The 15849-nt window shown below is 31.5% G+C and overlaps 1 protein-coding gene across 2 annotated transcripts; it reads right to left on the reverse strand.

Annotated features, from left to right (window-relative positions):
• Positions 1 to 4927: 4927 nt before the first annotated feature.
• On the reverse strand, positions 4928 to 6691 carry LOC121124426 (uncharacterized). 2 transcript variants are annotated; one of them, XM_071891000.1, is made up of 4 exons: positions 6508 to 6691; positions 5960 to 6238; positions 5856 to 5885; positions 4928 to 5790 (listed from the first exon to the last, which is right to left on the reverse strand). In XM_071891000.1, the coding sequence occupies exon 4, from the start codon at positions 5770 to 5772 to the stop codon at positions 5002 to 5004; it is 771 nt and encodes a 256-aa protein (XP_071747101.1). In that variant the 5' UTR covers positions 5773 to 5790; positions 5856 to 5885; positions 5960 to 6238; positions 6508 to 6691; the 3' UTR covers positions 4928 to 5001. The 2 variants fall into 2 exon arrangements, with proteins under 2 accessions (XP_071747101.1, XP_040575514.1); XM_040719580.2 differs by lacking the exons at positions 5960 to 6238; positions 6508 to 6691 and having other exon boundaries at positions 5856 to 5915.
• Between the last annotated feature and the right edge of the window lie 9158 nt (positions 6692 to 15849).

Consider the following 15849-nt stretch of genomic DNA (forward strand, 5'->3'; position numbering starts at 1 on the left):
TACAGTTTTGAATTGGCTTTGTTGATTAAATCTTAAAGTTCTAATTATTTTTGAATAGATTAGACTCTAATTCTAAACTCTATGACTGTGACTGTATAATCCTACCTGTAAACTTATTCCAACAATTATGATCGATAAAATCATCACAAAATCAAATGAAAAATTAATATATTATAAATTTAAGACTTACTATTAGGTAACAAAATGTTAAGTTTGAATAAGAAACATGATTATAGACTCTAAACTAAGGCTAAAAATAATTCAATCAGGCTTTAAATAAACCGTTATCCTAGAAAAACAAAAATACCAGTACGAATCCGTCAACAGATGGACTCCGAGATAACTCCCCCTAAATACTCCATAAGAGCTAAATTCACAACTTCTTCCACACAATAAAAACTTCCATCTACTTTTGTGACCCTACAAAGTCACGACAGAAAACCGATAATTCGAAAATATTTAAGGTGATTTGATACTGTCGGTCAATATATTGTACAAATGTATTGTTTATATACATACATTTCATTATGTTTGTACAAAAGGATGCACAGTATGCTTCCTTACAAAAATATCATTGTCAGATTATTTCTCCACAATTTTTAAAATGTATTATAATGTAAGTTCTGTACGAATTTTTGAACATATACTTCATCCTCTACAGTTGTAAAATGAAAGAAATCATAACTATCTGGAATATGTTTATGTCCTTTTGGACATTCCTTTAATCTCAAAACTCCATTTAAGAAAGGTTTTAGATTAGATGTGTTGTTTTCCATTCACCATAGGTGTTTCATTCACATCGAACCTCTCCAGTACTTTGTGGGATCTTAAGAGAAGTCTGGGGATAAATTTTAACTCCAAAACAATTTGCCTCTTAGCTCACCGGATCTGAAGGAGAAGGAGTTCCTCATCAAAGGCTGAGCCAGATTTAGGCCCAGGTTAGGTCATGTGATTGAAGCTGGAGGTGGTTGGTTTGAGTTTGATTTACTTCATTATGGATCCCGTCATGTAAGTGCAAAAGATTTGTGAATATCTGCATGTATTTTGTAAAATTTACTGTAATATAAAAGAAATTTTCTTTTCTAGGAGCAACCGTAAATCGAACAGACGCACATTGAGTTGAAGAGTATCATTTCTTCCAAGCGCGTTGTCCACTGAGCAAAGTTACTCTATTGGTTGTTTGTTTACTTGACCTGGCGCCATCTTGTAGCTAAGAATGTTTCTTTACTTTGTTCATGCCCGTATGAACTTTTTGTTGACATTTACATGCATCTCTTTTTAAAAGTAGGAGTACAACTATTTATTATGTATCCATCATAAACCTGATTCGGGATTTTTCTTTGTATGAGCAGAATATTTAATTTCATAATCACATTTTGTAAGATAATGAATTAGATTCATAGTTTATATATTTAAAAATATACTCCCAGAGCAATTTGATGTTTTCATGTGTATAATTGACTACAATTAGAATTTTTTTTTTTTTTTCAACTTTCTTTATTTGGTTTATATATTATATAGAACATACATATATAAATAAACCGGAGCAATTGTGTAAAAAGTACATAAATAAACATTATAGTTTATACTTAATGCTCCGGGGTAGAATTTGAACAAATATTCTAAAAATCCATCTTAAAAAACAATGGTAAATTAACAATTATGATAAACATTTGTTAAAATTTCTTAACACCCTTTTTTAAATACAATCAACTTCCGTGAAGTTGATTGAAGGTGCCGGAGTTCTTCCCGCGCAAAATTCTATGACTCACATCCTGATTTAGGAATTTTCATAAAATATATATAGCAGGCTGAAGCTGCCAGGATGATACCTCTCAACTCATCCTCCCGAATAGGCTGATAGTTAGTTAGTCGGATGGTGATGAGGGCTTTATAATTAAGAATAACAAAGTCTAGAGCCCTTGTTACCTCAGGAGTTCCACCCTTCTTCTTTGAAATTCCAAAAAGGACAAGACCTTCAACATATTTTTCTTCCCCATTCGTCAGCCCTTTTAGATTTATTGATACAAAATAATTAAGGATATAGATGGCAGGGCAGTCCACAAATGCATGAAGTGTGTTATTGTATAGTTTTCTACAGTCCTTGCTGGTCCTAGTATATTTAATACAATCTGTGGAGATTTGTAACTGCATGGTAAACTTTTTATCATCATTTATTCCCCTCAGAGAAGACACTATTTTTCTTTTCCAACCCTTGGGGGCCCAAACGCTTACTATGCAGCTCCCTGTGTCCATTCACTGCTGCATCATAGTTTTACTGCTGTACAAAATATAATTCTTAAGTTGAATCTTGTTGACTTAACAAAAAAATTCAGTCCCGAAGAAAGTATTTCTCAGAGGAGAGGGAATCAGTCTTCCAGAATTGACTTGGTTTTGATTTCTCCTACCTTGACTCATATGTTAAAAAAAAATATTTTATACACCTGAAACTTCCTCTGATCATAAATTGGTTTGTCTGGAATTACACACACCTTATAAAACTTCTCAATTAAGGATACCAAAAGGGGTAATAGAAGACGATAAATACAATACAAAATTAAAAAAAGAACTGCTAGGAGGTTTTAATGACTCTTTTTCATCCAACCAAGCAACTCAAAGGCTCATAAAAATAATTAATTCAACGACTTTACGGGTTCTTTAGAAAATAGGAAGGACACCCCAGGCAAGTGGATAATGTTCTCAATAATGGATCAATTTTTGCACGCACTTATTTTGCAGATTCTCTGATTTTTTTAGAACCACAGAAATTGCTGAGGCCGAAATGATAGAAAAAGTTGAGTTAGAATGGTCTGCGTGCAGAAGGCTTAAGAAATTTTTTAAGAATGACAGATTTTCTGCCCCCAGTGTAAAAAAAATTATTCACGAAGGAAAAGTTATAACTAAACCGGTAAATGTGTTAGACTACTTTCATTCCCATTTCCAAAACATTGTTGGCACAAAAAGAGGCCACTTTCCGAAAAGAGAGGTAATTTCCACTGTTCAAGGGAAATATATCTTCTCCTAAGATATTATATTTAACTTTATAGGAAAGTATTATAAGGATGATAAAGCCTGTGAAGTCGTTCCGTATCTTTTAAAAATTGGTCTTTCTTTGGAAAAGTTTGGACGACTACGCAAATCACAGACAAAAGGAAGAATTGCATTGCTTCCGAAAAAAGGAGATGGGACAAACTATAGCCATTGGAGACCAATTACTGTTCTCAATGAATTATACAGGATTCTCTCTGGAGTATTGCCTAAAAAGATAAAACCAATTCTCAACAACAAAATTGGGATTGAACAAAAAGGATTTTTAAAGAATACAAAAATTTCCGATTTTTCACGCAATATTCAAAATGCAATTGACACAGTGGAGAGTAAAAAAGTTTGGAAAAATAATAGCAATATACTTCTGCAAAGCTTTCGACTCTATTTCATATACGCAAATTCTTAGATCTGAAAAAAAGTTTCCTTCGAAACGTTTTTTTAACCCCGTACATACCTTGCTATATAACGGCATTTCAACCATCTCATTAGATGGACTAGAAAACCAGCCGATCATTTTAGAAAAGAGCTGTCGTCAGGAATGCCCCTCGGCTCCACTTCTTTTCATAGCTGCAATTCAAGAACGTTGTTACAAAGAGGTACAGAGGCTTTGGGATTGGCTTTGAGGGATCTCAGCATACTATTGATTTGTATGCAGATGATATATAAATATAAATAAAAAGTTCCTTTTTAGAAATTTAAAGGACCCCTCAATTTTAGATAAATTTAAATTTGGAAGAATTGCTCAAAGATAGTAAAATAAGATTTCCACATGTTAATTCTTCAAAATATTATTCAATACCATCCGTGGCACGTTAAGATGGCCCCCCTAATATTGGAAATTTTTTCCCGAAAAATTTAACATTTAAAATTTAATTTTTGATTGTCAACAAAACCAGAGGAAAACTCTTTCCTCAAATCATAATTAGAGCTATTGAAAGATGTCTGTTATTATATAACTCTTCTGATTTTGTAGACTTGGGAAATGAGAGTAGTTTCCTTTTTGGAGCTCTGATTCCATAAGTTGAAGTTTTCTCTCAAAAGTAGTAATTTGACCAAACATTTCAAATACAATCTTTTTCTTTCCTTGAAGTTCAATATTCAATGTGTTCATATGGGTCGTGATGTCCACTGAAAAGGCTAATTTACCAACTTTGGTAAATTTGGATCTTGAAATGGATAAATATTTTGTTTTCCATGCTCGCTAGAAACATAGATTCTCTCAATGCATTTACTCATAATAATCGTATAATTATTATACTCATATAATAATTATTTATTAAACTCTCCATCTGTAAAAGGGTTGATCCTTTCTGCAATTTATTTTGATACCTCGTTGCTTGGAGGAGTGTTTCGGTCCCTTTGTTCGTTTTTTTTTTTTTAAATAAAAAAGGAATATTGCTTTGTTAAATTATTTATCAATCGTATTATTTGCACTCTCCAGGTGCAAAGAAAAAAATTAGTGAAGGCTTTTAACTGTAATTTTGGATTAATATGCCTATATTTAGATGCTTGTCCATGATATCTCATGGCCAGCCGGTCAAAGTTCACTCACAGGCCAAGGGGTTGCAAACCTCTGATATAGGTTATATGCACACGCTTGCAATATTTATTGTTAAGATATATGCAGAGATGGGATTTGTGTATGATTGCTGTACGATAATTGATATGTAAAGAGGGGATGTGAAAGTACAAACATCTAAAAATACACAATATATATATTTTAGAAAATATACATATATATATATATCACATACCAGTATATACTTCTGTTACATTTTTTTATTAACGTAATGAACTGGTTTGAACATGAATTGGTTCATTTATTAACAAGTAGCGAGTTACTAAGTATCTCTTTCTCATAATATATTTATATAGGCTGTTTAAATTATAATTATTTATTAATTTCTTAGCTATAATGTGTTTAGTTATAAAAGTGTATAGAATTATAGAAAATTAGGATTCCTCCTCAACGTTTGTTTCTTTATATATTTCCATAAGTTTAGCCTTTGAATGAGGACATCTTTTATAAATAACTAAGCATTGCTCTAATCCAACACGTTTCCCGATTTGCGCAGCAAGTTCAAATTCAACGGTGGCTTTTGAGATGTCCAAATAATTCGAATTAAAAGCACTAGCGATTTGAATTTCCTCAGGACTCATGGCCGTGGGTGGAAGGCTTGAAATCTCACATACCAATCGTTTTGCACAGTCATTTTGGTCTTCTTGAGAGGCAGATAAAAGGATTTCTTCATATTTATTGATGGCTCGTTTTCGACGTAATAAAACTCCTCTATGGCCAAATCCTCCATGGCCGTGTCCTCCATGGCCGTGTCCTCCATGACCAAATCCTCCATGGCCATGCCCTCCATGGCCAAATCCTCCATGGCCATGCCCTCCATGGCCGAATCCTCCATTGCCGAACCCTCCATTGCCAAACCCTCCATTGCCGAACCCTCCATTACCGAACCCTCCATGGCCGATTCCTCCACCTCCAAATCCTCCCCCACCGAATCCTCCCCCGCCGAATCCTCCGCCACCGAATCCTCCGCCACCGAATCCTCCGCCACCGAATCCTCCGCCACCGAATCCTCCCCCGCCGAATCCTCCGCCACCTGTTATAAGACCAAATTTAAGGAGTCCAACTCCAGATTCTCCTTCTTCGTCTGCTTCGGAAAACATGAAGCAACAACCCAGTAAGGTTAATATCCTTAGAATCCCTTTCATTTTGATTTGATTTACTTTCTACAATGATTAAAAAACTCAATAGTTATTTTCTGCACACTGAAAATATCGAAGAAAGATCTTACCTTGGCGTTGGTTATGAAATAATTGATGGGCTTGAGTGGAAGGTAACCCATTTTTATAGTCTAAATTTATTTTTATTCTAATTATAAAATTTAAAAAAACCTACCTTTTCTTTTTCTATTTGTATTTATTTCTATTTTTGGTAATTCCCAATTGTGATGCAGGCAAAAAAAAAAAAGAAAAGAAAAAAAGTTGAATCTTTTCATTTCCAAGTAGATATTTTGTAACATAATCTGAAGTATTTGTACCCGTAAACCAAAGAACGTATATTATTATTTTCTTTGTTAACCCGTTCTCTAAGGAGTTAAAAATAGATTTCATGGACAGCACGCTCGGGAGTTATTCTCCTGAACTTGATGTGTGTACGTTCGCTCCTTGGTGATTCCTAGAGAACGAAATATACTTAATGTATATGGATTTCACCAAAAGATTCCTAGGTTAGACGGAATAATTGTAATTCTATAATGTTTACTTATACTTAATCAGTGCAACTCCATCTACACAATTAAATGAACATTAAAAAAAAAAAAAAAATAGATGAAATGAATTTAAAAAAATCTTTATTTTATTGCAATGTTTTGACTATAAGAAACATACCCTGTAGATTTTTTTTTTATTTCTGTACAAGTTGTAAATTGTATAAACAAAATTTACCAGTTACAACCAAAAGAGGAGATGGAGGATTTCCAGTTCTTGGAATAATGGTAATGGAGTAATTGAATATTCTAGGGATGGTCGAATGCTGTATTTTTTGGCTATTTTTAAACAAATTATTAAAATATAAGTATTTTGTGACACATTCTAAAGTTCAAACTCCGACAGGTATATTATATGTATAATATAAAAGATCAAATTCATTTTTTTTTCCTTTTAAACCTGTTTTATCTAATAGATAATGGTAAAAAAGACATTTTGATACCAAAATCATGTCTCTAGCTTAAATATTTAGGCAGTTATAACTAATTCATCACCCAAATAGCACGCCTTATTTACGTGCTTTTTATGTTATTACCTACACCAAAATTTGTGATCAAATATGATATTACAATAAAACATCACAAATTTCTGAAATATCAAGAGAATTAAATGAAATTTTCAGGAATTACAGACTATAGTATTGTACAAAATATAATAGTTTTTAATTGCTGCAATTGAATTTTATAATATGAAATTTGAGTACATGAATATCTTCCCACTCAGACAATGAATAATAATTAAAACACTATCCATCAAAATCACAATTTTTTATGCCCTGAAACAGTATATGCTCAACTTAGTAGAGTTTAATCTTTTGATTCCAAATATTGTCTTACATTTTCTCCCTCGTGGTCTTCCAAAAAAGGCTATACCTTTTTTTTTTGGCAATTTTTAAGGTTCAAAGCTATTTTAAGCCCTCGGTGTTGAAGATAGGGATAAATTATGATAATATATTTTAAAGCTGAATAGGAAAAATTCGTCTGCATGATTCTTATAACTCGAGTTATCTTTTTTAAAGTGGAAAATAGGGGTATTTTGTTAAAAGGCTCAGAGCTTCAAGTAAAATATATTCAAAATTTTAAAATTATATCATCTGATAGCTGAACGTCTAAACTTCATTTTTTTTAATAAAAAGAGCTTTCCCACGAACACGCTATATTGATGTCAATTTGAGACAAGGCCAAGAAATTATTTCAAAGGTAAAACTCATTTTTGAATTCATCTCATAAGAAAATTCCATATATATTGACATATCCCAACGAAAGGAGAATTATTCGGGGTCAGTGTTCATCAATGAAGAGGAATGTATGTGCAGGAAGGAATCCCTGGTAACAAACTCCATCTGAACTGCCCCTGTCCATTAGGATTTGCTCTGAGGAATTCCTTGAATGTCCGTCTTACTTACTACAATTCTGCGATGAGTCAACATTTGGATTTAAAATATATTATCATAGTTTATCCATATCTTCAACACTCAGGACTTAAAACAGCTTTGAATATTAAAAATAGGTTAAAAAAAAGCCATAAAAATATGGCCTTTTTTGAAGACCACATGGCTTTGAGAAAAAAGGCCATATTTCGAATCAAGAGATCAAACTCTACTAAGTTGAGCATTAGTGTTCTTGATCCATTTTTGCTATTGAAAAAACTACTTTGATAAAATATTTAAGGGGCTAATGTTGGGTTAAAATATATGTACTTTTCATCGACAAATTACTAAAAAAACTTTAAACGATACAAGATATGTATATATGTTTAAATATTCATGATACCTATTATTTGATCAATTACACATCATCCGTAATTTTAAAGGCTATCGTGAGATGACTTATTTTACAGCGAATAGTGCGATTAAACAAAGCAGCGGATTGAAAAAATAAATAAACTGGATGAAAGATTAAAAAATAATCTTCATTGAATATAAATGATGTCAAATTGATTTTTCTCATTTAAGTAATGAAAATCCAGCATTTCTATGGGGATCTCCAAAACTTTCATCCACGCCTCTTGCAAGTTTTTCTTTCTCTGTTATTCGTCATTTTGTAACAAAACTATATATTACTTATAAATATATATTAATCTTGTAATTTTAATGTATCAAAATAAAATAAGAGTATAAGCCAATTGGAAGGTAATTAGAATTACCAATGTTGTAATTAAATAATGAATTTTCAGCAAGGCTCAACACCCACACTAGACTCCTATCCTGTGACTAATAAAAAACACTTGGCTTAGTGCAGGGTGGCCTATATCTAGCCCGTTTGGCTACGTACTCTATGTTGGCTCTACTTTAACTAATTAGTACCGATGGGAAGTTAAAACACCTCAGTATTCAAATTAGTTTAGACATTTGATACCTCAATGAATATTTATATAGTTTTTGGCTCACTACGCTTAAGAGGATGGAGATAACATTGTATTTTATTATTCCTTACTCAGGATTATATATATACTTTTTTTTTAAACGTTTATATTAATATTTTTTGGAACAAAATTTCAAAAATCAACAATTACTTAGCAAAAAATTCAAAAACCCACTGTTGTTCAAAGAGAATTAAAAAATAAAAATCAAATATTAAATTTGTTGGATTTTTAAAAAAAAAATTCATAGCTATAAGAAAAAATTTAACTTTTTGGAAAAAAGTTTCGAAAATTAAATTTTCAATATAAAATTTTTCGGAAAAAAATTTCAAATTTCCAAGGCTATTCATAAGAAATTAATATTATTTTCAAAAAAATTTCAAAAATCCATAGCTACTCTCAAAAAAAATTTTAAATCTACAGTCGCACAAAAAGAAATGTATAAAAAAAAATCAAATATTACATTTTTTGACAATGTATATGTTTATAAAAATATTTTAAGAAAATGAATAATTCCAATAAAAATATTACCCTTATATTCTTGTGATTTTTTTTATCTTATTACATTTTATATAAGACTAGTACGGGAATGTGTGGACAAAATTTGAGAGTTTTTGTTAAAAAAAAATCAATTTAATTGAAGGAATTGCAGAAAGATGTAAAATATTTTAGAATTTTGGCACTAATGGGTTAAATATTGTATATACATAGGCAATTGTGAGTTCAAATCATAAGGTTACAGGTGAAAGTGAGGTAAATAGAGGAGATTACTTACTTCTATTTAATGAAAAAGGGTTATGATAATTGAAAGCCATCCAAAACAAATGACAGTCAGTACAAATGAGTAATGCGAATAAATAAGGACTGAAGATCTTGAATTGAAGATGACAAGGATAAACAGTTAACACATATCAAGTCTTCCATTTTACTTCTCTAATTGGTTTGAGTCAAATCAAACATTTTTTTTCATTCTGTGCTGCAGTCCACTATGGGATAGTGATCCTCTTGAATGCTTCATTACGACAAGGAAGATCCTGAATGGGTTTGGATGTCTTTAATTAAATTAAGTCAGTGTCAAATTGAAAAGATGTTGAGACAGAACCAAAGAAGAGGGACTCCGATTCTTTAAATAAAAGAGTATTGCCAGAGTTGTGAGATGAGAGCCAAACCCAGGAAACGAATGTTTTTCACTTTATTAGTGGAAATATGGATTCCTAATGTCCAGAAACACGGAGTAGATGAGGAGAATAAATGAAATGGATGACTTTATAAAAGTAAATATTGACAGATGAAGCATGCTATCGTAGAGACATTGAATGAAGTCAATTTCAGTAGTAAGTCCCACTTTTTATATGTCACTCTATAATATCACACTCTGAACGCTCTGCTTAGTTTTCGGTACATTTTCTTATCTGATGCACTGCGCTAGTATCGCTACAAAACTAATAGGACTTTAAACGATCATTAGGACGGAAAACATTATAAAATGCTCAAACCATAGTTTATATACCAAGAAAATGATTCCACGGAGTAATTTGAACTTACGCGTTTAAAATTTGATATTTTGTCAGGTTTTGACTAAATAGAGGGCAGGGCGCCCTAATGGTTATTCCTGTGCATCAAAAGTATCTATAATAATTAGCAAAAGGGACTGTTTTACATACGACAAGTCTTGTTAGGTAAAACACAGCGTTAATATCCCGGAGTAAAAACTCATTCGATTTGAAATGAAGATTATGACTAAACACATTTTGAAATGTGAAAAATCCAAGCTTAACGTAAAGTATATATGTATTACAAGACAACTATAGCATGTAGTAATTTGAATTCTTTGAGAGAAATTCCGACTTGCTCTAAGTGTTTTATAATCTCAGATCCTGTAAGTTTTTGGTTTGATAGAAGGTGCCTTAGCGGGCATTTTTCTACATCAAACAGTTCCTAAAAAGTACAAAGGCTACAAGTAATATTTGACTCAATTCTGTCTCTATTTCATCTCTCAAAAAGTACTTAGTATTCTATAGTTATATAAGTTTACAATAAATTATAGGAAATAGTTGGGGGTGTTATAGTTCGCGGATATTCTGCCTACAACTTAACCTTAAAAAGAACTGATTTGAAAGTTAAAAATATAACAGATCCAATATCTACTCTGAATGAAACATTCCATCCAGTTAATTACTCAAATGTATGTAGATATGGCTTTATTTAATATATAAAGATAGGTTTATGTTCAAATGGTTTTAATGCCATAAAAACAGATTTTAAAGTATATATGTGTATTTGATGAACTTTACATATACGAGTATACTCGGGGGCTCGACCAGTCTTTGACCACTTATATATGACGATTAAAGAGGTGCTGTAAAGTTTCGATAAAAATTTTTCATTTATATCACAGGTGGAGATGAGTTTCTTAGCTAACGAAAAAGTGGTTTCACATTGTTAAGAGGCTAAATGTTTGCCATTATACTGTTTAAAAGGTCAAAAAGTTTGTATAGAATGAAGAAAGCCTCAGTGATTGGTCCAGTTGGGGAGACCAATAAGCATGAATTTCAAGACTAAATACATTTGGACTCCCCAGTCCCCTGATCTGAATTTTTTCTGAGACTTTTTAATATGGCGGCATATTAAGTTCAAAGCCTATAGAGTCTGCCATAGAAAAATCACCAATCTCTAAGGCACCGTAGAGTCCCATTGGACGAGGATGTCCAGGACTTAGATTGATAAAGTAGTACTGTCTTCCGACCTTGTCAGGAGGCTGTAATAGAAGTGGGTGGAAATCCAATTCATAAATAATAACCTTCATAATCTTAAATAATTAAGTATTTTTATGATTTTCCTAATATGTTGTGCTTTGGGACATACTTTCAATTTTTCGAAAATCGAAAACTGATTGTGTTTTTTTACTATTTTTTTTTCTCACGTAGATTTCAAAAATGTAATTTTCAAAAAGATAAAATGACCCTAAACTACATCAATTTCCCTTTGAAAATGAGAGAGAATGCAGTTTTTTTTTTATATTTTCCAGTGCTGGCTTTCTTAATGTAATTTATTGATATTTATATTAAGGGAACATATATATGTATTGTCCTTGATAAGAAGAGTTCAAGTATGAAGAAATTATAATCATAACTTAACATTTAGTTAAGTAAGTTATTGAGGCCAATTGGTAGTTTAAGTTAACTTTTAATTATTTTATAAATCCATAGCCAAAATCTATTTCTACGTAATTTATATTGACTTTTTATTAGTTAACACACATAATAACAGAGTCATGAATTAATTTAATAAAATGCTATAGTAAATCATTGACAAAAATAATATTTGAAGAGTGCAGGAGAAGTTGAAAATGGGGAGGAGAAATGAGTTTGAGAGGAGGAGGAGCCACACTCCTTTATTATAATGGATGGAAGAATCGACTTGACTAATAGTGAAATTGATCTAGGTTAAGGTTTTCCTGTCTTTTTAAAAATAACATTTTTGAAATCCACGCGAAAAAAAACTACCGGTTTTTGATTTATGAAAGAATGAAAAGTATCACCCACCTTATTGCGCATGGTTATTTTTAGAACAATCAAAATGATTAAAGACTTTTGGAATACCCGGTGTCTATGAAATGGCTTAAATACGTAATAAATGCATGATAACATTTAAAAACTGGTTCGATTAGAAGAATTGATTAATTGGCAAGTTTTGTTCATACGTATATGACTATATGCCTAATATAAGAACTGGACTGGACTGGACCAAGACGTAACTAAAAGGAAATGCAGTTTGCAGATCTAAATTAGGTCACACAAAACACTATTCAAAGGGAGAAGAATATTTTCTCATTTTTGGGTCAGTATAAGTTAAAATAATTAGAAATAATAGTTCTGAGATGTAGTTATCGGGAAAGTACATTAAGGTAGAGATGGCAAGGGTATCGGACCCGGATCCGAATAATTCCGATACGGTATAAGTAAACTTGTCTTATCTAAAAAGGTGCGAAACAAGAACCAGCTTGAGGTACCAAAACTTTTAAAGATCGTAAATCTGATCCAAGAGATTTTATGGATCTGAAAAAGATCATAGTATTGCTTGATACTTAATTGTAGATATAAAAAAAAGTATTATCTAATTATCTATACAGAAAAAGGCTCAAACTCAGTTGGTAGTTGGCCAATTCTTCCAACTATGAGATTGTTATTAGATAATAATTAATAACTGTTCCAAGCTAAAATGGAACTAATTCGTATTCAACCAACCAATGATAAGAACACTGATTAGAAAAAAAGTAACTTCGACAGCTAACAATCAAATACAGGGTACATTTTAGTGTATGTGCTCATGGTGTTTCCTCGCTAACACAAAAATATGCAGTATTTTTTTTCAGCTAGCTGTTAGTATGTTTGCTTCTTTTCTCCTAATTAGTGCTCTGAACGTTGATTGGTTGAATTATTATTAGCTCCTTGTAAACTGTGAAAATCTAAAATACTCATTAAAAAGTAGCTCCAAAGTTAAGCAAAATGGGTTAACTACCAACTGATTTTCAACCTTTTTTCTCTTCTTTTTTTTATGAGACGTGTGAGATAATACGATGTAAAACGAATACTTGATCCAATTGCGTATATAGATGTCACACCAATCACTAATCAAGATAAATAGAGTGTATGTACAATATAATATTGATATAATCTTTTTTGTTTTGCTTCTAGCATTAATTATGAATACTTGTATAAGCATTTTAAGATCCTGGAAAATCCCTCGGATCTTTTATATTACCCGTAAAGGTTCGAGTACCCAAATTCAATTTGGTTCTCGGGTATTAAAAGTTTACTTATATCGTACCTGGATACTTTGGATCCGGGTCCAAGACCAGTTCTATTTCTAGAACTCATACTTATTACAATAAAAGAACAGATTGTCCTAAAATTTTGACAGTGGTCTTTTGAAGTTTGCCAATGACTCAAAATGAGTTCCATTTTAAATAAAGCGCCATCTATGTGTGAAGCCTTGGGCTTTCAGCCCCAATGGTATCTCCCCATCCTGGATACTAAATAATTCTTCCACGAAACGAGGTTCTCTGATCACAATATCATCTACTTCCCAAAAACAAATGCAGACATTTTCAAGCATAGTTTCTATTCTAGATCGTATAGCCTATAAAAATATATATTTTTCTCCATCCTTTCTAATAGACATACGTACATCCATTCTTCTGATCCAGGCCGGGCTTCCCCATCTGTGAAGTATGCGAGAATACGGATCAATTGCACCATACCTATATTTCTCGAAACCGCCTGGTATCTCCTTCTCCCTGCACCGGATCTGTACCATAGAAGTAAAAATAAACGCCATTTGAAGACTGAAACTTTACAAAATAACTTTTTCAATGAAATACATCAAAAGATTGACTTAACAGGTCACTCTAAAAGTTGGACGCCATAGTACACATGGTAAAATTAAAATAATGAAGAAGTGGATCTTTTGCGACCTTTCACCTTATATGACTATAAAACTGAACTTTATAAACTTAAAAGTTTATATAACTATTGCTTTAAGCATAAAAAGGCTTTAATGATCACTACATTTACGGGTTTCTCCTTATTACTTTGAAATTAGATTTAAAAAAATACACATTTATGGTGAAAAAGTATGCAAAAATTTGTACTAAAATTTAATTTGACTCAATTTCATAAATTAACAACCCCCTCCCCCCCCCCTAATAAAAAAAGCAAAACAGTATTGCTATTATCTGAAATTGATAAACATTTCCTTTCATAAGCAGTCATGTATGAATAATGTGTCATACTCAACGTTGAAACTTGTATTAAGTATTGTTATTGCTTCTAATATTGTTTTGTCACGTTGAATGTTGAATTAGAGTATCCATTACAAAAATAAAGAAAAATAATTATTTATATGACTATTGAAATACCAATAATGATATTTACATCTAATGTAGTATTAGAGGGTGTATTGGATGAATTGTCTGTCGTTAACCATAATTAAGGACCCTATGCTGTTTATCCTTTCAATCCATTTCTTAGAAGATTGGATGGAATATAAAAATTGCAAGAAAATTGTATTGCAATAATGTTACTCACAAATGAAGGTTCTACCTTGGGGGATGGAATAAACAAATAAGTTTAGTTACTTGTTATAAACAATGTTAAGCGATTTTATAATGTGTTATTCTTCATAATAAAGTTTGAAAAAAATACAGGCAATTTTCCTACTGGCAATTTTCTCCAGGGTAATCTTCCACAAGTAATTTTCCTAGATACACATCAGTGCAATCCCTATATAAACGTGGTTAAAACTATATAGTGTTATGCAAATCTTCAGTGTTTGAAATGGAAACTAATGAGTCAAATAATTTCTTGTAAATGATGTGGAACCCGAGACAAATGAATCAATGATTGATAAGGAGAAATATGAGGATACTTCTTATAAGCAAATGAAAATTAGCTTTTAACCCAGATTAAAAAAAAAAAGTATCGACATTTTCCTCCTCTTCTGTCTGGATTCGGTTTCGGCTACATGACTGGATATTTGGCCAATAAATTTACATCTAACTATCCCAAATTGCAAGATGCAAGATATTGGAGTACCTGTAGTACATATTCCAATTATACTCAATGGATATCAGCCTTGTCAAGAGGAGGTCTAACAAAGCCAACATAGTTATTTTTAATCTTTTCACATTGACGGGCCACTGGTGTCCCATTTTTTTTAATTCACACGTGTTTGCATTATTTTTCATGATGTTTAAGATATTTTTTAAATGTTAGAAAGAATAATAGAAGATCATTAAAATTTATTATAAACATTTTATCATAGAACTTTATGTTGGTGTTATTTTGGAATTCGATAAAATGACATTCTACATATCATATTCTTGTCATGTATGAAAAGTTTAAATTTTGTATTGCTTGTTTCATATTTGTTTAGTCTAAGGAATAATTATTGAAGATTTCGCTTTGTTTTAATGAAAAATGCAAAAGTTATGGTAGTTTAAAATCGTTGGGACACTGGTGTACCTTTAGGTTTGAAAGGTATATTTTTCTGTTTTTATCAAATTTAAATTTTTTTCAGGATTAGAGTCATATCTTTTGTTTTTAGCTCTTAATATGAATTTAGAGTATTCATATAAAAGTAAACTTATTTAGTGGA

The sequence above is a fragment of the Lepeophtheirus salmonis genome, chromosome 9 (genome assembly GCF_016086655.4).
Source record: "Lepeophtheirus salmonis chromosome 9, UVic_Lsal_1.4, whole genome shotgun sequence".
NCBI classification, from domain to species: domain Eukaryota; kingdom Metazoa; phylum Arthropoda; class Copepoda; order Siphonostomatoida; family Caligidae; genus Lepeophtheirus; species Lepeophtheirus salmonis.